The sequence below is a fragment of the Bos indicus genome, chromosome 12, assembly GCF_029378745.1.
Source record: "Bos indicus isolate NIAB-ARS_2022 breed Sahiwal x Tharparkar chromosome 12, NIAB-ARS_B.indTharparkar_mat_pri_1.0, whole genome shotgun sequence".
Taxonomy (NCBI): domain Eukaryota; kingdom Metazoa; phylum Chordata; class Mammalia; order Artiodactyla; family Bovidae; genus Bos; species Bos indicus.
Window position 1 is genome coordinate 29,840,789 of NC_091771.1, and position 24,310 is coordinate 29,865,098.

At 46.9% G+C, this 24,310-nt stretch overlaps 1 protein-coding gene across 1 annotated transcript; it reads right to left on the reverse strand.

Annotated features, from left to right (window-relative positions):
• Window positions 1–5,145: 5,145 nt before the first annotated feature.
• MEDAG (mesenteric estrogen dependent adipogenesis) lies at window positions 5,146–23,403 on the reverse strand. The gene is made up of 5 exons (XM_019971448.2): window positions 22,842–23,403; window positions 12,212–12,321; window positions 10,176–10,288; window positions 9,447–9,732; window positions 5,146–6,971 (listed from the first exon to the last, which is right to left on the reverse strand). The coding sequence occupies exons 1-5, from the start codon at window positions 23,117–23,119 to the stop codon at window positions 6,847–6,849; spliced, it is 912 nt and encodes a 303-aa protein (XP_019827007.2). The 5' UTR covers window positions 23,120–23,403; the 3' UTR covers window positions 5,146–6,846.
• Window positions 23,404–24,310: the final 907 nt, after the last annotated feature.

Genomic DNA, 24,310 nt, shown 5'->3' on the forward strand with positions numbered 1-24,310 from the left:
CAGAATGTAGAGGGTTTTATATTATTGGCAGCTACCTGGTAATCTGGTACATACTAGCAGTTTAGTGATATTGAATGTCTCCAAGTTAGGATACAGCTATTACCTACTTCCTTAGCTGATAAAGAATCTGCCTGCAATGAGGGAGATCTGTGTTCTATCCCTGGGTTGGGAAGATCCCCTGGAGAAGGGAAAGACTACCCACTCCAGTATTCTGGCCTGGAGAACTCCGTGGACTGTATAGTCCATGGGGTGGAAAGGAGTCGGACATGACTGAGCAACTTTCTCTATCATTACCCACTTAGGGCTTCCCAGGTGGCGCTAGTGGTAAAGAACCTGACTGCCAATACAGGAGATGCCAAAGACTACCCACTCCAATATTGTCGCCTGGAGGAGTCCATGGATGGAGGAGCCTGGAAGGCTACAATCCAGGGGTCGCAAAGAGTCAGATGTGACTGAAGTGACTTAGCATGGGTTACCCACTTCGGTGCAAAGAGAAAACAGTAAATATGCATTGGAGACTGCCAGCTCCACGTTTAAACAGCAATTTACAACAATCCCTTATCCTTTCAAGGAGTTATTCTAACACAGACCTTAGATAAACATGTTTACATGCAAGTGCTAAAAAAGTTCTTCATTTTTAGCCTAAAAATGAAGTGCTAAATAAGAATTTTCTGAGAGTAGAGTCCCATCCATGTAATGGAATGAATATAACACATTTAGACTCTGAAATTTGTTGCAATGAATGGTGGGACACACAGACTTCTATGGTATTAGAAGGAATGCATCTAAATTAAGATTTAGTAGTGAAGTCTAAATTAAGCAAGTAACACCCAATAACAGATTACTGTCTGGAAATAGTAGAGCTCATTAGCATAGTATAATTTAAAAGAGGTATATTTTAAAAATAGAGGAGTGAGTATATAGAATTTTAAAAGTGAATTTTTATTAATATCTTATATTTGACTTCTCCAGGCAGGCTGTGAAATGGGCAAGGGGTGGGGTGGGTTGGGTACACGCTGAACTGAGAGCCAGAAGATCTGTCAGTTTTTACCTGGGGGCCTTGGGCACAAAGCAGATACAGTTCCAAGTCTCAGCTTTCTTATCTGTAAAGTGAATATACGACTACCCACCTCACTGGGCTGTAGAAACGAATAATTCTAACAATACTTGATAAATCATAAAACCATACACACCTATGGTATTGCTCTTTTGTCTTATTGCTCTTCTGATCTTCATTCCTTTTTGTAGTCTTTCATTTCTGCTTCAGAATGGATGGTTCTTACAGGTCCATTTCATCATGAGCAGTACAGTGCTCTTCTTGCCTTTGAATTTGGGTTCCTTGAGGCAACTAGAGATTTCCCTGGTGGCTCAGACAGTAAAGCATCTGCCAACAATGCGGGAGACCCTGGTTCAAACCCTGGGTCGGGAAGATCTCCTGGAGAAGGAAATGGTAACCCATTCCAGTATTCTTGCCTGGAAAATCCCATGGACGGAGGAGCCAGGTAGGCTACAGTCCATAGGGTCACAAAGAGTCGGACACGACTGAGCGACTTCACTTTCACTTTCACTTGAGGCAACTCCATTCAAGGATTAAGTAGAAATGTTTCCCTTTCTTCTTTCCCATAATAGATACTAAGCACCAGAAGTGAGCCGTATGATGTATGTTAGAGGCATTAAGGGTTATTACTTGAGCTTTGGGGTAGGGGGGCTGGGGGGGAGGCAGTGAAAGCAACCTAAAAGGATTGACTGAGCTGAGCTCCCTTGGAGAGTAAGATCAAACCAGTCCATCCTAAAGGAAATCAACCCTGAATATTCACTGGAAGGACTGATGCTGAGGCTGAAGCTCCAATACTTTGGCCACCTGATGCAAAGAGCTGACTCACTGGAAAAGACCCTGGTGCTAGGAAAGATTGAAGGCAGGAGGAGAAGGGGCGACAGAGGGTGAGATGGTTGGATGGCACCACTGATTCAATGGACATGAGTCTGAGCAAACTCCAGGAGACAGGGAAGCCTGGTGTGCTGCAGTCCATGGTGTTGCAAAGAGTCAGACACAAGTGAGCGACTGAATAAGCTTCCAAGGGCACTCAGAAGGCAACCAGGTGAAGAGGGAGTGGCGCCCAAAGGCTGAGTGAGGCCCCAGAAGCGGGGACTGGCCTGTGTCCTTCAAAACCCCTGAGAACCTGGTGTTGCCATTCTATGAAAGAGGAGGGAGAGAGCCTAGCAGAAGGCCCAGCAGCCACTCTGGGAAACTTGGGCTCCACCTGAATGTGAGGAGAATGAAGTGGATTAGGCAACAGTGTGAAGGATCAGTTTAAGTAAATCCTCTTTTCCAGGAGTAAGAGAGGCAAGGTTCCATATCCCCTGCCAAAGTGAGTCAATCACACAGAAACTAAGACACTGAGTCTTCCAATACGCCTTTGAAAGAGTTTTGAATTGATCAAAACCAAATGGGGGCTTCCCAAGTGGCTCTAGTGGTAAAGAACCCATCTATCAATGCGGGAGACATAAGAGAGGCAGGTTCGTTCCCTGGGTCAGGAAGATCCCCTGGAGAAGGAAATGGCAACCCACTCCAGTACTCTTCCCTAGAGAATCCCACGGACGGAGGATTCTCCCTGGCTGCAGTCCATGGGGTCACAAAGAGTCAGACACGACTGAAGGGACTTGGCACACACACAAAACCAGTTGAGAGTAGCTGCATCGAATGGGTTAAATGTTAATTGGTTATTACCAATTTAAATGATTACAATCAATTTCTGTCTGCCATGCACATGGCCAGAAGAAGCATGAGATGAAGAAGTAAGGACAGGGGTGGGTGGTGGAGGGAGGAGACAGCAAGGAACGAACACTTGAATTTTGCCCATGTAAGAGAAGAGAGTCTAGTGGGGGAAGAGGGAATGGGTCAGGTGGAGGGTTATTACCTGAAAGGAGAGAAGAGTAACCAAGTTCATAGGCCAAGGCTAAGGAGCCACAAGAGAGAACTTGACCCTCCAGGGAGGGTGGATGGGGCCCCAGCCTGGAGGAAGTAGATGTGCCAGGAAGTGATCCCCAAACTGAGCATGTCTGCCACAACCTGGGCATCTGGTGAGGACACAGGTTCTGAGTCAGTAAGTCAGGGCAGAGGGTGGGGAGAGGGTAAGATTCTGCTTTTCTAACAAGACCCGCAGGTGATTCACGACATTTGAGATGGATAGATCTAGAACCGTGTCCCGGGACCAGCAGCCTTGGCATCACCTGGGAGCTTGTTAGAAACACAGATGCTCAGGCTCCATCCAGACCTCCTGGATCAGGATCTGCAGCCTCACCCTCAAGAGATTCCAGGGCACATTCCAGCCTGAGGAGCTCTGCTTCGGTTGACACGAGATGCAAGCTTGGAGAGGGAGTGGGAAAGAGTTGGTGGGAGACTCGGCTGGTGGCTGCTTCCAAAAGCCCAGAAAAGGTCACAGATATTCTTCAGCGATGCCAAGTGCTTTGGGTACCAATATGATGAGTGGGGTTTTTCTGACTTGCTTGTTGTATTTGGGCAAAAGACTTCCAGTTACTATGTGGTATGCAGTGCTTTTATTTTTATTCAAGTCTCTTCATGTAAAAAAAAAAAAAATACTGCCATTTCTCTTTTAGCTGATTGATTGCCTTGTAAAACATTTCCTCAGTTTCTGTGATGGACTCTGTGTTATTAAGGGTTCTCTAGAGAAACAGAACCAATAGTGTGTGTGTGTACAGAGAGAGAGACTTAGTTTAAGGAATTGGCTCCCACACTTGTGGGGCCTGGCAATTCCTAAATCTGCAAAGTAGGCCAGCAAGCCAGAGGCCCAGGATGGCCTGGGGCAGAATGAGGTCCAGGTCTTCCTGAGGTCACCTGGTTCCTATCTGCCACCAACAGGGGTTGTGGTTAAGCAATCCAAGAATGACTGCTATCCTTCCATTGAAAAATCCAGAAAAGAAAATCCCATACTAGTCTCTATTAGGACAGTCCAGTTTAACAGGGTAAATTCTAAGCTCTGCTTCTAACTTGCCACTCACCAAACTCACATTTTATTCAAATAAAGCCGTAACAGCAAGTTCAGACCTTTGATTCTATCAAAACCTTGTCAATAGTACATACATGTCACCTCCCTCCTGGGCCATCTCTCTTGTCTTCTGATTCTTGAGTTTTTGTCTTCTCTGAACTCTTAAGAGTAATTATTCATGCCTTACACTGTTGGTTCTCTCAAGTTTATTCAAGCCATGAGTATCAAGTGTGAACATTCATTTAAAATCTGTTGGACCAGCATTTATCCTTCCAAATGAATGTTCTCTTCTTCAAAGTAATCATTTATTATAATGACACTGCTATTGCTTAAAGCATCTTTGAAATGCATTAGAAACTCTGTTCAGAAATTGATGCACATTCTTTTGAATTTCTTAAATATGGGTATAACTTTGCTCTTTGAAGATAAGAGTACTTGAAACAGAAGACGTTTGAGCTGATAATTAAGGTAAGCAATCGAGTTAGGCAGTGTTATCCTTTGGCCAAAATTCAAACTCTAACCATGAGGTAATAAGATAAAAATTCCCTCCTGTAGATAATGTCCGGATTTGCATTCTTTTGGAACAAATTAATAGCTTAAAGTGACTCTTTCACTGAGAGCTTCTGTAATGTCACTTGGATAAATCAATCATTACATGTTTATTTTAAAACTAAATTTTACACTTACCGTCATTAATTTTATCACCAAAACTGGATCATAAGCATTTTAGATGCTTTCAATTTTGAATGTGTCCCTGAGCACTGATACTATTGTTCTTACTAGCTGAGCACCTGTCTGTTACAAGACTGGACACTCCTTGAAAGCAAGGGCTATGTTTTAGGCACCATTACTCACCAGCCCTCGGCTTCCCTGGTGGCTCAGATGGTAAAGAATCCACCTATAATGTGGGAGACCTGGGTTCAGTTCCTAGGACGGGAAGATCCCCTCGAGGAGGGCATGGCAACCCCCTCCAGTATTCTTGCCCAGAGAATTCCATGGACAGAGGAGCCTGGCAGGCTAAGTCCATGGGGTTTCAAAGAGTCAGACACAACTGACCAGCTAAGCACACATACGTATTTCCTTAAAGGCCGTGGATAGAACTTTGCTAAGTGAATATCGAATGAGTGAATGCACTTGGTTCCGAGTCAAATGATAACAAATTTTAATGATAAAAGAAAACTTTTAGATCTTTAGTCCATTCCTGGAGTGATGACTGATGGCTTTTCAAAAAATGGACTTTGTCAATTTTTGTGAATAGAGTTTCTATTCCCTTTGGGAAGTATATACTATTGGATATCCACCTAAGGTTTATTTGCTCTGGTATAAAACTTATTTGATTGTTAATATTCTTCATTTTGCACTGAATTTGAATAATAAACATTTATCATTTTCTGTTATTAAGGAAGATTCCCATTTTCTGAAACATCAGTATCACTTTTTTTCCTCCAAATACTTCATAGACTTGTTATTCAAAAAAGGCTCTTCTTTTTAAAAATTTTTGTTTATTTTTGGGTGTGCCCTGCAGCATGCGTGATCCTTGTTACCTGACCAGAGATCAAACCTGCGCCCCCTGCATTGGAAGCACAGAGTCTTAACCACTGGACCACTGGGGAAGTCCCCCAAAAGGCTCTTCCTGAGAAAGTAGCTATAAAACCACAATTCTTACTGTAAGTTAGTAAGTTACAAGGCCAACATACCACCTGCATAGCATGATGGAATGGTCACACACCTTGGTCACAAATTTAATCAATTCTATGTTGAATGCTAAGGAAACATTTAATTTCACGAATATGGCACATACCATTTCAAATACAAACGAAAGGACAATTGGTGGTGCTATCAAAATGCATCATACAGGAACATTCTTTAAAAGGATAAGAAAATTATACTTGGGACCCACAAATCTTTCTCATTAGAAGCCTATGTAGCAATTCATTCATGAAGGTTTTTATATGTAGATAGGATGATTTTTTTTTCTTTTTGAAGAACTCCACTGTAGCTATGAGATGAAAAATGTTATTGATGTGACTACAATGTATTATGATAATATATAGCTTTCTTCTATTTTGCTTTTAGTGTTAGGATTGCTAAAAGCTTATAAAATACCCAGCTGACATTATGTGCTTTTATTAGAGAGGACACGGCCACATACATTATCCTTCTCCCGTCATGTGTGGTATCGCATCACCTGGCCTCTCTCTGCACAGGCCACTCTGTTAAGAGGGAGGCCACAGGAGTTCAGATTTCAGGCAGCGGGGGCAGGCTTGCAATCCTACCAGCCTGGCCAGCCCTCCGTCAAGCCTCACCTCCGCTGTTTGTCCTAAGGTTTCATCCCACCAGCAGGATGAAAGACAGACTTGACTTCTGGAGAAAGATGTCCTGGACTTTTTGCTGAGCCAGGTTTGCAAGACAGTGGCACTGCTAACCTCACACTTGCTGGGTTTAGGTTCAGACAGGGATGTCCCCAAGCAGAGGGCCAAACCTGGAAATAGGAAGCATCTTGGGGCAAAACCTGGGTAAGATGGCTCCTCCTGGGAAGCCCCCAGGATGCCAGGGTATGTGGTGCCAGGGTATGCCAGGGTATGATGCCTGCTGCTTCCCTCTGGCTCTTTGCAGAAGCGTTCAAAGAAGAGGAACCTTCCAGCCGTGGGGCCAAAGCCTCCCATCCTGAAGTCAGCTGCATCAGACTGCCAAGGCATCGCCCTTGGAAATGCAAGGAAGGGGCCTGTCAGAGGAGAGGATATGGAGGTACCCGCCTCCCTACTCTCTCACGTCCCTTTAGCCCTCGATGCTGGCACAGGCCTGGGGTGTAGGAGGAACTGCGGAACATCCAGCCCAATCAGATAAATGGGTTTGGTGTCTCCTCAGATTCCAGAACGCATGGAAATGGCAATTCTGCCACAAGAGGCTCCATCAGAGATGATCTGGGTGACAGATTGCAATTAAAAACTTCATCTATTGAACCTGAAAAAAAAGTAAAAAGGGCCTGCATTATTACCATCTCTGGTAAACCAAAACCCAACAGTACTTAAAACCCACACAACATCCAATGTAAACATTTCAATGTGAACAGAGAATCCTGGCTTCCCCAGAAAAACTCAAAAGACAGAAACATGCTACTTGCTGTTCACCAAGAGGACGCGGATGGTCACCTGCCTCTCCATAAACTGGGCATGCAGGTACCGTTTCTCACTTGATGACAGAAGGCCCACAGGTGGGGACCAGATGCCAAGGACAAAGGTCAGTTTCTGAGAAGGAGACTAACTGATCACCAGGGCAGAGCCAGTGGAGATGCCTGCCTGGCCACTGATGTGTTGTGGCTAGACCACCTAAGGTGCATAATTATGGCTCAAATGAGCCTTGAGGAATCCTCCCTCCCCCACTCTGGAGTGGAAGGGGGCCTCAGGGCTGGGTCAGAGTAAACTTGCAAGGAAGCACTATCCAACTTCACATGCCCCTCGGTGTCCCTGGGATAACCAGTGGATGCAGCCTGCAGGACAGAGAGTGATGGTGAAACAGAGAAAGCCTGCCCAGGCTGCCCTGGCCAGGGGGTGAGGCTGGAGGGCGTCCAAGGGAGGACCGGGCATCTGGTGTGGGCACAACCAGGCAAGGTAACCTTCCCCAAAAGGATGAGCATATAAACCCTGCTCCCCACCACCACACATGGCTGCGATGGGACAGAACATAAAGGCATCTTTGTAAGGAACACCCAGACAGAGAACATAAAGCAACACGGGGAAGGGAGAAGGGGAGGAGCGGGGAAGGCAGGAGGGAGGGAGGGACACAGAGACAGAGGGAAGCTGCTTCCAGGATAAGAAATAACCAGGAGTAAGCGACTGATCTGATCTGATCTGATCTGAAGCTTCCCTGGTGGCTCAAACGGTAAACAATCCGCCTGCAATGCAGGAGACCTGGGTTCGATCCCTACGTCAGGAAGATCCTAGAGAAGGCAATGGCAGCCCACTCCAGTGTTCTTGCCTGGAGAATTCCACAGACAGAGGAGCCTGGCAGGCTACAGTCTTCAGGGTTGCAAAGAGTTAGACGTGACTAAACAATTAATACACACTTCAAGCATTTTTTCGAGAAACACAGGAAGAAAGCAACTGTCATGGAAAACAATTAGTGAAGCATCTGTATTCTTTAAAAAAATTTTTAACTGCAGTTCATAGAGACTGGTGGATTTTTTGGCTTGTTGGAGTGTTTTTCTTTGTTGGCAATTAGCTGCAAGAGTACTGGTTCAAGGAAGTTGCCTTTCAGCACAGACTAGCCTGGGACAGAGGGCAGGCTCAGCAGAAGACAAATCCAGACAAGACTTGACTGGTGTCACTGCCTTAGCCACACTACCTGAAAAGTCTTGCCAAATCCTGGGGAGGAGCTACTGGATAGAAAATCCAGAACGCACCAGATATGACCTGCAGTTTGTTAAGAGAAGAAGTCTCAAGGGTTATTCTTTAGTAGTCTTAGAAGCCCTGGAGAACCTTCCAAATATATTTTTTATAATTTTATTGATTTTATTTATTTTCTGGCTGTGCTAAGTCTTTGTTGCTGCATGGGCTTTTCTCTAGTGGTGAGTGCGGGCTACTCTCTAGTTATGATGGGAGGGCTTCTCATTGTAGTGGTTTTTCTTGTTGCCGAGCACAGGCTCAATATTGTGGCGCAAGGGCTTACTCTGAGGTATGTGGGATCTTCCCAGACCAGGAGTGGAGTCCGTGCCTCCTGCATTGGCAGGCAGATTCTTTACCACTGAGCCACCAGGGAAGCCCTCAAACATTTTTTTTTTTTTTTGCCCTCAAACATTTTTAAAGATGGATGTCTCGACCAAGTGTCTTCCTCCCTTAACCAACACGTTTCCCTAACATTCTGTTGCCCTGAATATGCACATCAGGAAAACATCATTCTTCTTTAGTTAAATTATTGTTAAAAATACTTCAATGAGCATTAACATGTATTTATGTTAACAATATATTTTAAAATTATTTTCTGAGTATGCTGCACAGTGAAACCACTGAGAGAAAACCTTAAGGAGCCTAAAAGGAAAAGTCATTATATTCTTTTTTAAAAAATTTATTGGAGTGCAGTTGATTTACAGTGTTGTGTTAGTTTACTATATTTCCTTTTGGTAGTAAATGTTTCTCACTTCTTTCTGAAAAATGTGATATTATATTTCCCCTTTATCAAGAGGCCTTTCCTTTTCCATTAATTGATTCTTTTCTCCCATGATATTATTCTACCCTTCAACTATCATTCTGGGGGTACTTGAAAACTTTTTTTAAAGGTCAGATTTATTTTTTCCTTTAAAAAAATTTTCTGGCCCCTCCACATGGCATGGGGGATCTTAGTCCCCTGATCAGGGACTGAACCTCTCTCCCTGCAGTGGAAGTGCAGAATCTTAACCACTGGACCACCAGAGAAGCCCCAACTTGAGAATTTTTAACATACCTCTAGAAGTTACGCTGAATTTTCGATCAGAAAAACTGCTCCTTCGGATTAAAGGTTCACTCATTTTTTCCAGGAATAATTTAATGGTCTCCTTCTTTTCTGGACTTGTACTTGACAAATTTAGAACTTTTCCATTCACTTTTACAGTGGAATTGCTGAGCCCAAACCAATAGAAGAAATCAAACAATGCATCGGCTTTGAATTCATACGCAAAGCTCAAATCTTCTCCGTTAACAACCTTGTTTCCTGGAGGGAAAAAATTCTTTACTACTTCTTGAAAATCAAACTGAAAGAGAAAGAAGCATTTAATTAATTACATGGATATAACTATAACATTATATTATAGACATACATTACCATAGTTATATTATAGAATTAACAGCTGTCCAAATGTCCAAAATATCACACCCTTTATTTCTCTTTCTGACATAATTTTAAATAGGTGTCTTTATTTAAAAACAAACAAACAAATCTTTACCTTTGCATAAGTTCCATCAAGTTCAAGGTAAAAACCTTGAACTGCTTGGTCAAACTGATATTTATTCTTACCCCATTTCTCAGAAGTTGCTAGAAACTAAGTTCACCTTATTGGTAGTGATAATGCAGCAATAGAAAATGTCAGTCTGGATTCAGTTAAGTGAGAGTTAAGCTTTAGGGACTCCATCCTGGCTTGCAATGTCCAGACCCCCTTCTGTGTTGGCAGCCGTGGATTAACACAGGCCAACTCACCTGGAGCCGGTAGCTTTCTCCAATCACTGAGGAAATGACCATGTCCATCCCCTGCTCTATCTGTCTTCTTATCTTGGGGTGCCTTGTGTTCACAAGAAACGCGTATGTCCTTTCTAGAAATGAGGAAGCACAAGTCAAAAACAAGGGCGCACTTGTGACCTAGACCTACTTCTTAGAGAATTGTTGGCTTTCCGGTCACCAGCAAGCCAAATGACATCAAGGGCTCAGATGCGCTAACAAGCATTCCTTGTTACACTGTGATCTGTTCCTGGCCTCTCCTGCAGAGAAGGGCATCTTGACTTTGAATTATGAAGTGAGCAGGGGATCTGAATGACTCCGAACAAGATGAGCAGAGAATCAGCTCTAAGAATCTGAATGAGGAAGGGCGTGTTTGAGGAAGTCTCTTTGGAATTTGTAGGCCCATTCTTACTCTCTTGGACTCATTTTTAAATAAGAACATTTTAGAAGTAAGTTTAAGAAATTCTAACGCTTTCACAGAACTTATGCTCGTGACTCTCCACATACTACTTTGAGCAGGAGGAAGACGGGCAAATGGAGATATTTTTATATAGGAATTTGAGTTAATTTAGTCGCTATCAGTTTGATTTCCTGGAAGAAACAATAAAGGGATATCTTTGAAATTTGAAGGCCACAGCATGAAACATGAAAGCATCTACAAGCATTTTTATTTTCTTTAAAATTAAGTTTATTTTAGAATAATTGCTTAATAGTGTTATGTTAGTTTCTATTGTACAGCAAAGTCAGTCAACTACACGTATATATATCTCCCCTCTTTTTTGGATTTCCTTCCCATTTAGGCCACCACAGAGCACTGAGTAGAATTCCCTGAGCTATACAGTAGGTTCTCATTAGTTATCTATTTTATATATAATATCAATAGTATATATACATCCATCCCAATCTCTCAATTCATGCCACCCCCCCTTTCCCCCCTTGGTGTCCAGACCAAGCTTTGCAAATAACATTTATTTCCTTTATCCCAGTTTTCTCATCTGTGAGAGACAGAGAGAGAAAACTAGGATTCTCATCTGTAAGAACCCACCTGCAATGCGGAAGACCTGGCTTCAATCCCTGGGTTGGGAAGATCCCCTGGAGAAGGGAAAGGCTACCCACTCCAGCATCCTGTCCTGGAGAATTCCATGGACTGTATAGTCCATGGAGTCGCAAAGAGTCGGACATGACTGAAGTGACTTAGCAGCAGCAGCAGCAGAGTGACTTTCACTATCACTATCTCATCTATAAAATGGGGGTGGTATAAGTACCACATAGGCAGGATGACCAGGCATCCTAGTTATGCCTGAGTCAGTTCTAGTTTATACCTTTGTCCCAGCATAATTATTACAATTCCTGTTTTCAGGTTCAAAAATGTTCTCCTTTGGATGACATGCCCCACAGGGTTTTTGCCCAATTATTGACATTAGCTCATTCCTCACAGGAGTATTTGATACGGGGTGGGCATCCCACTCCAGTACTTTTGCCTGGAAAATCCCATGGATGGAGAAGCCTGGTAGGCTGCAGTCCATGGGGTTGCTAGAGTTGGACACCACTGAGCGACTTCACTTTCACTTTTCACTTTCATGCACTGGAGAAGGAAATGGCAACCCACTCCAGTGTTCTTGCCGGGAGAATCCCAGGGACGGGGGAGCCTAGTGGGCTGCCGTCCATGGGGTCGCACAGAGTCGGACACGACTGACGCGACTTAGCAGCAGCAGCAGACAGTATGATACATCATCATCATCATCACTCCAGTCATTTTTGCAACCCCTTCAGGCTCAGAGATCACTTCCTGCCAAGACAGGAAGTACAAAAGAAAACTCAGAGACAGATGGCTTCTGCCGCAGGGTCATTTAGAGGTATGCTCTGCAGGCCTCCGATGATGGCCTAACCCATCTAGCTTCCAGCCTTGCACAAGCTGACACCCTCTCTGCTTTCTCCACGTCCAACTTCTGCCTCATCAACAGGCCACAGTCCACAGCCCAGAAAGGCAGAACCAAACCCAAACTTTATACACCTACCTTTCAAGGAGTCTTTTTTGGTCTGTACATGAACAAAGAAGAGCATTGGTTTGCTCAATATAGTTTCCCTGTAGTCTTTATAATCGCAGTAGTTGGTCAGTTCCACATATCTGTGAAAAAAGCAGAGATGATTACAAATGCTATGTAGCCTTCCACTGAAGTCAGGACAGGCATGTACTGGACACGCGTCTGCTATATCCACAGACCCTCCAAGGGAAGTCCTCTAAAATGTATTCTTGGGGAGGCAGTCATATCTTATATCAAATAAGTAATTCCCCCTCCCCTGGTTGACAGACAGATCAACATGCCACCCAAAGGTGGCCTGGGGCTGGGGGAGCCTGGCACCAGCATTCAGCTCTCAGGGGCAGCCTTTACCAAATGATGACCACTACCATCTTTTTGGGCTGTAAGACAGCAGTGTGTGTGTGTGTGTGTGTGTGTGTGTGTGTGTGCACGCGTGCCCACTCAGTCGTGTCTGAATCTCTGTGACCCCATGGATTGTAGCCCACTAGGCTCCTCTACCTGTGGGATTTTTCTAGGCAAAAATACCAGAGTGGGTTGCCATGCCCTTCTCCAGTGTATCTTCCCGATCCAAGGATCAAACCCTCATCTCTTGTGTTGGCAACTGGATTCTTTACCACTAGCCACCTGGGAAGCCCCTAAGATAGTGCTACCAGAGCACTATGTATCCCTGAATTGAGAATGAATTATCCTTCATAAGTGGACTTCTCAAGGTCTTCTCCAGTGCAGTCATCCTAACTGATGGATCTGAAATTTTCCTTTCCTTCTCTTTTTCTCTTCCTTTTTCTAATCCTGAGATAAACCCAGCCCCCTCCAGAGATGCAATATTCACATGAACTACTTCACGTCTCCCCCGATTGTGAGCTTGTACAGTTTTAAAAAACTAATGTAGGATTTCTGCCCAGGGCCCTATTCAATTTAGCCTCCTTGGTCTTAGTTCATTATTTCAACCCAGGAAGATCTTTTTGCTTTTTGACTGTGTCTTCCAGCATGTCAGTTTCCTCTCCCTACTCTACACATTTTCCAAGCCGCCTTTCTGTGTCTCTACCTGCATTGTTGATTTAAAAGAAGACAGATGTAAATTGGCTTCTTTCAAGAAGATGGCTAATTTTCTAGCCAAACCCAAGTTCAGAAGCGGCGTGGACACGGGTGGGCTGAGAGGTACCCAGCGGGCTGGGGGATGCATCTGCCCTGAGCCCTCTTCAAGACAGGGTGGCCTCCCCACTGATGGGCATCGCTATGAGGTCTGCGTGGGGTGAATGGGGGGCTTTTGCTATAGGGCTGTGTGTTGGCTTCTAGTCCCAGGCAGAGACCGCTCCTGCATTTCTGGTTTGTGGTCCTTCCAGAACCTGACCTGAAAAATCACCGCCTTGGGACCACCTGCAGCTGGGGGGCTCTGGCCACACAGTCCGAAGCCTCCTTCCCCATCAACCTGCTTAGAGGGGCTGGAGCTGGAGACCCAGACCAAAGCCTGGGTCAAGAGCAGTGGGAGAATTTATCTACCCCCGAGTCAGGAAAACACAGCTTCCGCTCGTCTGCCTCCAGCTCTGTCTCTTAGAAATCTGTGTCATCATCTTTTTTTCTGGGATTGTCAGATCTGATATTGAGAGCTTTTAAAACCTGACCCCCGATGGAGCACCTGGAATGCTTCCTGCCTTCTATTTCACCAGGCTTTTAATGAAGCCTCCACCTCCCAACCCTGGGCATGGAGGTGGGGATGGTGTTTAGGGGGGTGCTCCCGTGATGGGTGAGGGGGACACAGGCTGGTGCATCCAGGCAACGAGAGGGGGGGGCTGGTGTCCCTGTTCAGGGGTATGGATGCGAGGGGACAGGAGTTGGGGAGAGGAGGGTTGGGGTGGAGAAGGAGGGAGCCATGGAATGGACTGGGTGAGAGAACACAGATGCAGACTGGGATCTGCATGGCTTTTCCTCCATGCCTCCCCGCCCGCCCCCCACCCCACTCCCCACCCCCTGCCCCCACCGCCACCCTTCCTGGGCAGAACAGGGTGGAGAGAGCATGGGGTAAGCGGGCCCCTGAAGGGCAATGTCACCGTTCTTCTTTGTCCCAGCTGACCAACTGCCAAAAGGTCCTGGAGAAAGGAAGCAAAGGAGAAGGAAGGAAGAAGGGAATGCCCCTTGCTGGGTTCCTTCTCTCTCATTCATTCATTCACTAAGCCTGGGTGCTGACCTGTGCCTTACGCAGCTGAGGTGCTCAGGGCCCAGGAAGTGGGGGTGGGGTCGCAGGGCAGCAGTACAGGGGTCTCCCTGTGCTCCCCACCCCCTCTGCCATCCATCTATTTGGCTGTCAAGGACCTAACACAGGCAGGTGAGAGTGACCAGGGAAGCAGGTGAGGAGAGGCCAGCCAGTGAGGTCTGTGATTTCAGAGGGTGTGAGACAGGGTAGAGGGAGAAAGAAGAGGAAAAGCTTATAGCAAAAGAAGCAAAGACCAAGTCTGACTGGAGTAAACATCAGAGAGACAGATGCACGATGCTGGGCTGGGAGTACCACCTGTGATCCATCCAAAGCAATTTTCACACTCTCCCCACCTTGATTATCATGAAGTGAATTCATAGTCAGTTACTGCTACTGCTGCTAAGTCGCTTCAGTCGTCTCCGACTCTGTGCGACCCCATAGACGGCAGCCCACCAGGCTCCCCCGTCCCTGGGATTCTCCAGGCAAGAACACTGGAGTGGGTTGCCATTTCCTTCTCCAATGCATGAAAGTGAAAAGTGAAAGTGAAGTCACTCAGTCGTGTCCGACTCTTCACGACCCCATGGACTGCAGCCTACCAGGCTCCTCTGTCCATGGGATTTTCCAGGCAAGAGTACTGGAGTGGGGTGCCATCGCCTTCTCCGATAGTCAGTTAAGCACTTAATGTTTCCCTCAAGGTGATTCCTCTGCGCTCAGTAGCCAGTCTTACGGTCACTATCTAGGGCGTGCGTGCATGTGCGTGCGTGCGTGCATGCGTGTGTAATACACTGAGAAAGCCTGCAGCCTGGACTTACCCAAATGACAGTGCTCCACTTGCCTCTGCCTAAAATCGATTGTCTCATTGGAGGTATCGTTGGCAGGGAAAAGATAAAAATCTCAACTTGGAAACAATCACCGGTTGGGAAAATAATTGGTTTCCTCCAGAATTCCGCGGAAGAGGCTTTTTCTGAATGCTACTAACCCTGATCAAAGTCGAGGGACTGGGAGGAGGGAGGGGAAGGGGGGTCTTCTGGAGAGTCACATGTTGAGTTAAATGCATAACTTAAACATGAGTCACTTCTTCTGGAGCCTGAATTTAATAAGATATCCTGAATAATAAGATGACTCTCAACATCATTTAATCTTCCTTTGATGATATAGAGACACTTTTAGGATCTTACCCGGGCTGTCAACACATCACAGAGCAGTGCCAGTTATCGCTGTACCACAGATGTGAGAAAATGCTGCTCACGAGAGAGCTCTGATAACAGAATTTACAGACGAGATTGTGGCAAGATCCCTGCTTAACGCTCTATTGAAACCAGGTTGCAAAGAAGAAATATCCCCTTACGTTAATCCATTCCCAGCCTCCCAGATATGGTCCAATTGTTAAACACCTCAGAATCACAGTGGAATAAATAAATGGGAACATCCCTTTTGAATTCAGACATATGCACAGACACTGCCCTTCAGAGGCCTGCTGGTATGAAATTTGGATATGCAAGTCACTAAGATACAAAACAGACTGAGGACCTCATTGTTAAATCTCACAGGTCTTCAAGTACCCGACATTCAGCTAACAGTTTTAAGATGAGCCTGACTAGACTACCTTAGTCTGATGAGACTAGCTATCTCATCTTTCATTATGCATATTTCTGAACTGCTAATGCAGATATTGCTCCTGTGTCCTGGATATTTATTATATTTGCTGAAGTTATCCCTAGGGAAGAGAAGCAGTTGACGAGAGCTGCTTTAAACTCTGATTTCTTCAGTGCTTTTACCCTGGCCCCAGAATGCTCCTAGGTTGGAACTTCCTACACCTGGCTTTCATCCACTGTGATGGGAAAGCATGGTGGTGGTGGTGGTTTAGTCGCTAAGTCATGTCCCGCTCTTGCGACGCTATGGACTGTATGTAGCCCACCAGGCTCCTCTGTCCTTGGGATTCTTCAGGCAAGAATACTGGAGTGCGTTGCCATTTCCTTCTCCAGGGGATCCTCCCAACCCAGGGGTTGAACCCAAGTTTCCTGCATTGCAGGCAGATTCTTTACCACCTGAGCTATGAGGGAAGCCGCAGTGGAAAGCATAGTGATTCAAAATAAGAAGATTTAATTTGTATCCTGATTAACTGGCTATGTGAACTCAGTCCCAGAGCCACAGCTCATCATGACCTTGAGTGAGTTACTTAACCCATCTGACCCGGTCCCCTCATCTATAAAAGGGATATAATAGAATCACCGTCCATTTGATGATGTAATGAAGTGCCAATAACATAGACATACAGACGTGGGCTCATAGTAGATGCTCAACAAACATTATTAGTGTCTTTAATTCTGGCCAACTCCGCTGACCCTAGGGTGAAATTCTGTAAGCTTCTGATGCACAGCCAGGGCTGTGTTCATTCAAGTTACCAGGAAAAGAAGACTATGTATAAGTTTCTGAAAAATAAATAAGTAAGAGTTTCCCCTTCCTTGATCCAATTTCTTTCCTCATCTTTTTAGTTTGGAAAGCTAAAGGGAACTGCTTAATGAAGGCAATATCTGAAAGATGGGACCAAGAAAGAACATAGAATTTTTGCTTCTAGCAAATCAGGGATAGCTAAGATCACCCACCCCAAAGATACCTATTCTTCTCCAGTTTCCTTCAGATTTTACATCATCTTGGAATGATTCAAAAGTCACTCCAAATTTTCCTGGCCCCTGAATATTTAAACTGGCTTCCCTCATGGCTCAGCAGTAAAGAATCCGCCTGCTAATGTAGAAGACTTGGGTTCAATCCCTGGGTCGGGAAGATCCCCTGGGAAAGGAAACAGCAAACCACTCCAGTGTTCTTGCCTAGTGAATCCCGTGGACAGAGGAGCCTGGTGGGCTACAGTCCATGGGATCACAAAGATTTGGACACAACTTAGCAACTAAACAACAACTGACAATTTGTTGTTAATACTCAAAGACAAATAGAAATTCAAACGCACGCTCACATCTGTGTGTGTGTGTTCATTTCTAAAATATGTAGGGAGGAATAGAGAAAAAGAGGAATATATTGGATAGTCCTTGTGTAAAAGGCCCAGAGATTGCTAATATCTTCCACAATTCTTTGCTGTGACTAAGCAAAAGCTTACAAGGACATTCTTTCCAGTGTCAACTTGTTAGTTTTATGCAAAACCTCCCCTACACACTCAAAACAGTTCCTTTGGTTCATCATCTCACCTTCTTCTTCTGCCCGACTCTTGTGAAATAAACAAAAATTTCCAATTCATCACTCTAATGTCTGTGGCTCTAATCATTGATATGCATGTTCAATCATTCATTTCTGCAATAAACAATGACTAAGCAAATGTTAGGACAAACCTAGACAGTGTGTTCAAAAGCAAAGACATCACTTTGACAACAAAGGTCCATATAGTCAAGGCTATGGTCTTTCCAGTAGTCATGTACAGATGTGAGAGCTGGACAGTAAAGAAGGCAGAGTGCTGAAGAATTGATGCTTCTGAACCGTGGTGCTGGAGAAGACTCTTGAGAGTCCCTTGGACTGCAAGCAAATTAAGCAGTCAGTCTTAAAGGAAATCAACCCTGAATACTCTTTGGAAGGACTGATCCTGAGTCTGAAGCTCTGATACTTTTGCTCCTGATGCAAAGAGCTGACTCATTGGAAAAGATCCTGATGCTGGGAAAGATTGACAGCAGAAGAAGAGGGCAATAGATGAGATTGTTGGATGGCATCACCAATTCAATGGACATGAGTTTGAGCAAACTCCAGGAGATGGTGAGGGACAATGAAGCCTGGCATACCGCAGTCCACAGGGTTGAGAAGAGTTGGACACAACTTGGTGACTGAACAACAAAGCACCTACTATGTGCTTGGCACTGGGGCCCTAACAAAGAAAATAGTCTTGCTTTCTAGAAGCATACAGAAGCCCTTAGGAGAGGGCTAAAAAAAGGTACCATTTCAATATGAAAAGATTCACAACTAAGACCTCATTGCTTATAGTCTGATTATTGGACCTACAGCACTGACATCACAGGGGAGCTTGTAAAACTGCAAAATTCTGGGTCCCTCTCCAGTTGTATCTGATCTACAATCTGTTTTAACAAGCTCCTCAGGAGACTTGCAAGCTTATTAAAAGTTTGAGAAGCTTTGGCCTAGGACACAACCCCTGTTATTCAGAGGCTTACAAACTAATTAATCATTCAAACACACACAGACCAGAGGACTGCACAGTGCCCTGCTTATTGTGTCCACAGGGCTATGTCCTAGCGATGTAAATAAGAAGAAGCAAAGCCAAGAGCCTGAAGTTAGAATCATTTACTGAGCTGAGTCAGGTATAGCAGAAGGGTTGTTCTGTCAGGCCAAATAGACTGCCAATGGGTGGGCAGAAGCAGGAGATGGGAGCCCCAGTCGGGGCAGGGAGTCACGGCTTAGCTAAGCCTTGGGGACTGTGGGTAGCTGCATCCAGGCCTGCAGGTATGTGTTTGCAAGGACTGGAGTGTGGCTGGAAGGACAAAGCTAGGCTCCCAAGGAAGAAAGCAGCAATGGCTCGTGGCTTTTTTTTTTTTAATTGCACCCGATCTTAAAAAGTATTGCAGCATGCATACCCTTAGTTGAGGCACACGGGATCTAGTTCTCTGACCAGGGATCGAACCCAGGCCCCCTGCATTGGGAGCTCAGAGTCTTAGTCACTGGACCACCAGGGAAGTTCTGTGGCTCATGGCTTTTGAATCACCCCATATGGGTTTGATTTCTGCCTCTGTGACTTCAGCAAATATTTTAACCTTGTTGAGATGCATATTCTCACCTATAAAATCTGGCAGACAAGAGGTGCCCCATGAGGAGGCTGAAAAAATAGCATGTGAAGCATTTGGCGTTGGGGCTGCTTGATGAGAACATAAGCTGACATTGGTCCCGTGATGAAGATGTGCCACTGACTATCTTGAGGGCTTAACAGATTTTAATTCTGAACAACTTATAAAGTTGGTGGCATTATTATTCCCAGTTTACAGCTGAGGAGACTGAGTCACAGAGATGAAGTCACTTTCCCCAGTCACTCGGCTAGTAAGCAGCGGGACCAGGGTACAAACCAAGGCAGCCTGGCCCAGCACTCATGCTTATCCACACTTTGTTGTTGTTGTTCGGTCGCTCAGTTGTGTCTGACTCTTTGTGACACCATGGACTGCAGCACAGCAGGCTTCCCTGTCCTTCACTATCTCCTGGAGTTTGCTGAAACTCACATCCACTGAGTCAGTGATGCCATCCAACCATCTCGTCCTCTATCACCCCCTTCTCCTCCTGCCTTCAATCTTTCCCAGCATCAGGGTCTTTTCTAATGAGCGGGCTCTTTGCATCAGGTGTCCACATTTACCCTAAACTGAATTCCATAAAAACCATAGTTCAACACATGAGAGGTTATTACTTCATCAATACCACTATGCGTCCTGTATAAGGGGCTGCTATCCTGGGCAGGTCATTAAATCCAAGACTCAGACCTGGGGCCAGAGCAGAGGATTGGTCGTGTCAGGAGCCCACTGAGCACAACAGTAAGGGTGGCCAGGCTCCATGCGGAGATGCTTCTGAGAAGTGGGCCTGGGCCGCAGACAGAGCCCAGGCACCTCCCACCCACCGTGGATGGAGCTGACACTCCCCGCAGTGACAATCTAAGTATGATCCAACCCTGACTTTACCCCCATGAGTCTCCTCCCTGCCTCCCCTGCACTTCCTGCCCCAGGCAGCTCACCTCAAGGGGGTTGAGACCATCACTCAGCTAAGAGATGCTCAGATCTGAGCAGAAGCAGGTCACAGCACTACTTTCAGCGGCTTCCTTCATACCGCTGGACTTACTTTCTCTTTTAGGCTGATTATATGTGTACTGGCTGATGTAATCCCAGTCATTTATTTGAGGTTCAGGAAATCTATGAGCGTGCTGCTGTGTCCCAGAGGAAGTCAGAATTATTCCAGGTTGGAAGCAGCTAGCTGACAGCCTGGGCTGTAGAGTTAGACAACTCTGCTGAGAGGCCTTGGCCCTGCAGTTCACCGGCATCTCACCCAGGGAAATTACTTAATCTGAGTCCTAATTTTCTCATCTGTAAAAATGAGAAACAAACAATGGCACCAACTTTGCCAGCTTTTGTGAGACAATAGCTGTGAAATACTTGGCACCAATGCTGAGACTCAAGTAAACATTAAAGAAAAATGTATTTGCTTTTTTCCCAAGCAGCCTCTTACATGCTAGAGGACTACTGAAAATAAGGGATTAGAGCTCCTCTTTGTCAAACGTTGGCCATTACATCCCACTAACAGGCTGCATTATAGGAAAAAAAAAAAGGGAAAGCTGTGTGTATGCGTGTGTGATAGTTAATGGTAATTTACACCTGGTACCCTGAGCAAATTTCATTTGTAACATGGGTGGGAATTCTGCGCTTGATTCTGGGATCTTTAGAAGTGTGCTAGAACTTACTGGGAAAGAGTAAATCATGCAAATTCCTCTTCAGTTAAGTTGGCTAGAGATCACCGAAGGAAAGAAGAAAGGAAGAAGTGAACGATAGCTCAAGAGCAACTATTTTGAGACAGGAAGCTGCATCTATCTTCAAACCAAAGACAACTGGGTAAATCTGTGCCAGTTTGAGAAGCAGCAACTTCAGACACCTGAATTTTGACTGTGTCTCTCACGCCTGATCCATGAGGGCAAAACCTCTCACTGCCGCCCACAACTGTCTTCCCCTTCTTTCTAGAAGGCTCCCTCTGTTCAGACCAGGTTCCCTCCCAGTCCTCTTTCAGGACTGCACATCCACCTGCCACGGTCTGTCCCCCAAGAGGAAGGCAGGTTGTTCCACCTCCCGAATTATTCTCAGATACACCTTGCCATTCCCAGGTACAAAAGCCCTTGTGCTATTGCTTAGCCCATAAGAACCTTGTATTTGCTGATTCTTCTTTGCACCCTGGTCTCTGTTACCTCGTCATTGTTTATTCTGGACTCCAAACTGCCGGGGGAATTTTAATTTTCCCTTATGGAGGAGGTGTTCAAAGCAAGAGTTTAACAACCAGATTTCAATACCAGTTCAAGTTTTGCAGCGCTGTTGGCTGAGATCAGGGGAGTAAGGACTGCCTAAGACCTAACCTGTAGCTTCAATTAACTCTGGACATTTTTATTTTTCACACTCTGTTCTCAAATACAATGCTTATCTTCTTTTTTAAAATCTCTGCAAATCTGATTTCTAGCTCAGTTCCTACCACCATCCCCTGCTTATGGCTTGGAATTTTCAATTCGCTCAGAAAGGGAGAGATTTTTGCTGGGGAATCCTGTATCAGGCGCTCAGTGAAAGCCCTCACTATCTTTTGAGTGGAAAAGCAAGGTGTTCCCCAGCAGCTTTGAAGAAGGCATTTTAAATATCTCCTTTGGTTTGCTGGCCCCTCTTGACTTTATTCCACCCATAGGGTGCCCGGGGCTGCTGTCTCTCCCTGGAGCAAAGGCTTTCTAGCTTAATAGATGTCTGCTTACTCATCTCAGAATCAACCTGTCCCGCTTCCTGATACCCAGCTCCACAGCACAAAAGCAAGCTCCCCACCCCGCAGGTGAAACTGGAGCCACTGGGTAACCTCTGGAAGCAAGAGACCCCAGCAGATCCCAGGGTGAAACTCGTCCTCCTTTGCCCTCCCAAAGCCCGCCTCAGATGGGCTTCAATCCTGCTGCTTTCAAGTCCCCTAGGAAGTGCTTCAGGCACTTTGCCACCGCACTTAAACATTCTGTGACCCTCCACCAAGTTGTTTTGGCCCCAGCTCTGCTCCCGGAAGCCACACTGCACTCATCTTCCCAGAATGGAACTGCCCACTCGACAGCCAACTGCCCGCTCAACAGCCCACATGGTCCCTGGGTTGGACTTCACAGGCTTTGGTTCCTTCTCAGACACGGTTTATTAATTTCTTTTTTTGAAAAGGCAGTGAGGCTAAAGATGGGAAACTGTAAACTTCCGCTTGCTCTCACCGGGTCTCCCCTCTGGATCCAGCTGATAGCGCAGAAGAGAACAACCTCTCCCCGCCCCTCCCCCTCAGGCTAAAGCGAGGGTGTGAGTCTCTGCTTAGCAAGGGTGTGCCTCTACTTTGAGCTTATTTGACCGGGTTAAGGAGCCAGAAAGGAAGAATCATCAGCCAGTTCCGAGCTCCCCTCCCTGCCCACCCTCTACCACCCTTATGGGCGGCTTGGACAGCTGTGAAATGTCGGTGCAAAAGGCAGAAAAAGCCAGGGCAGGGGGAGCTCCGCACCTCTGGGTGATGTTAACAATGAGAAAAATCTATAAGTGTGATGGGGGGTGGGGGTCCAGGCTGGATCTCTGGAAGTGAGGCATGGGGATGGGGATGGGGATGGGGGTGGGTAGCGTGGAGGCCTCGGCGGGAACCAGGAGGCGGGCTGGGGTGCGCGGCGAGGCCACCCACCTCCTCATGTAGCTGCTCAGGCGGTAGAGCTGCCCGTCGAGGCGCACGAAACCGTCTCCGAAGACGTTGAAGCCCCCGCGCGCGGAGGCGGGCTCCGCGGGCGCGGGCACCACGAGCTGGTCGGCGCGCAGCTGGAAAGCGCCGGGCTGCAGCCGCAGCAGCTGGCCCAGGGGCAGCAGGGCCAGCTCGCAGTCGCACGTCCACAGGCTGCGCAGCTCCCCCGACGAGATGGATGTCAGGCTCGGCCTGGCCGCGGGGGCGCTCTCCAGCCCCGCCATGGCCGGGCTCGTGCTTTCGCTGTTGATGGCCCCCGGGGAGGCGCTGGTGCCCCGACTCGGTCCGCCAGGGACCCCGGGACGCCGCTCAGGTTCCCGCCGGCGAGGAGCGCAGAGCTGCGGCTACCGTGCCGAGAAAACGGCCCCGGCGCCGCGCGGCCCTTTTATCCCGCGCCGCGCCCCTCCCGGCCCTAGGGCACGACCCCAGACACTCCGGGCGGGCGCGTCACAGCATCTCAGGACTTGGCACGCTCCCTCCCGGCCGCGCCCGCTCGCGGCCAAGGGTTTACTCATCGCCCTGGGGTCCGCCGCTCCACGCCTGGGGCTGGGCCCGCCCCTGCCTGGACACTGTCGGCGAAGGGGGTGGGGGTAGGGACACACACTGCCAGGGGACACTGCCACGGGGACAGTGCCAGGAGGGAGGGAAACGTCCACCGAGGCTGCGGGGTCAGGCCCCGGGGTGGGAGCCAGGGCGCGCAGCTCGCCCAAGGCACCACACCTCCGCGCACGGGTTGGAGCGAGGCATGCATCCCTCTCCCGGCTCCCCACCTGGGGCCCTGGGGCCCTGGGGCCTGGGGCAGTGCCGGATTTCTGATCTCTACTCCCATGTCCCGCCCCCAAGCAGGAGTCAGATGCCAACCACCGTCTCCTATCCTTGCTGTTTTTTCCCTTCTAGATTATTCCGTGAATCTCCCCTGCTCAGCTTTTGCTTCGCCTGGATTCCCTTCTATGTGGAAATCCCACTGGTCATCGTGTCACTTTCCCACAATGGCTTCGTGAATCCCCCGTGGATTCCATCGCTTTGTTCTCCTTGCTTCTCTGGCACGGCAGACCACGGGGAGCAGTGTGTCCAGAGCGGGGGTGGAGGTGGGGAACCGAAGGGACCCAGAGGCCCTCTCCTCCCCTGCCTCCCCAGAGGCTGAGCCCCTCGAGTCCTGGAACATCTCCGGGTGTTCAATGTGGAGATATATTTGAGAGTTAGGTGTGGCTCGTTTTGTGCAAGGCATGAAAGGAGGGCTTTCCCATTCAGTTTAACTGTACAACTATTGCCAAAACATATACTAGCAGACAGGAAGAAAGCTAAATTCTGAGAAAAGTAGAATGAATAAACATAAGCCCCGCGCTTTCCTAGCGTGTGTGTGTCCTTCAGTCGAATTCGACTCTTTGGAACCCTGTGGACTGTAGCCCACCAGG

Coding starts and splice junctions, on each gene's coding strand:
- MEDAG (XM_019971448.2), bottom strand. CDS start 23,119: ATGGCGGGGCTGGAGAGCGCCCCCGCGGCCAGGCCGAGCCTGACATCC. Junction 9,733..10,175: donor GAGAAAGCTACCGGCTCCAG/GTGAGTTGGCCT, acceptor TTTCTCTTTCAG/TTTGATTTTCAAGAAGTAGT. Junction 6,972..9,446: donor ATTCAGCGTAACTTCTAGAG/GTATGTTAAAAA, acceptor CTTTTTTTTCAG/GTTCAATAGATGAAGTTTTT.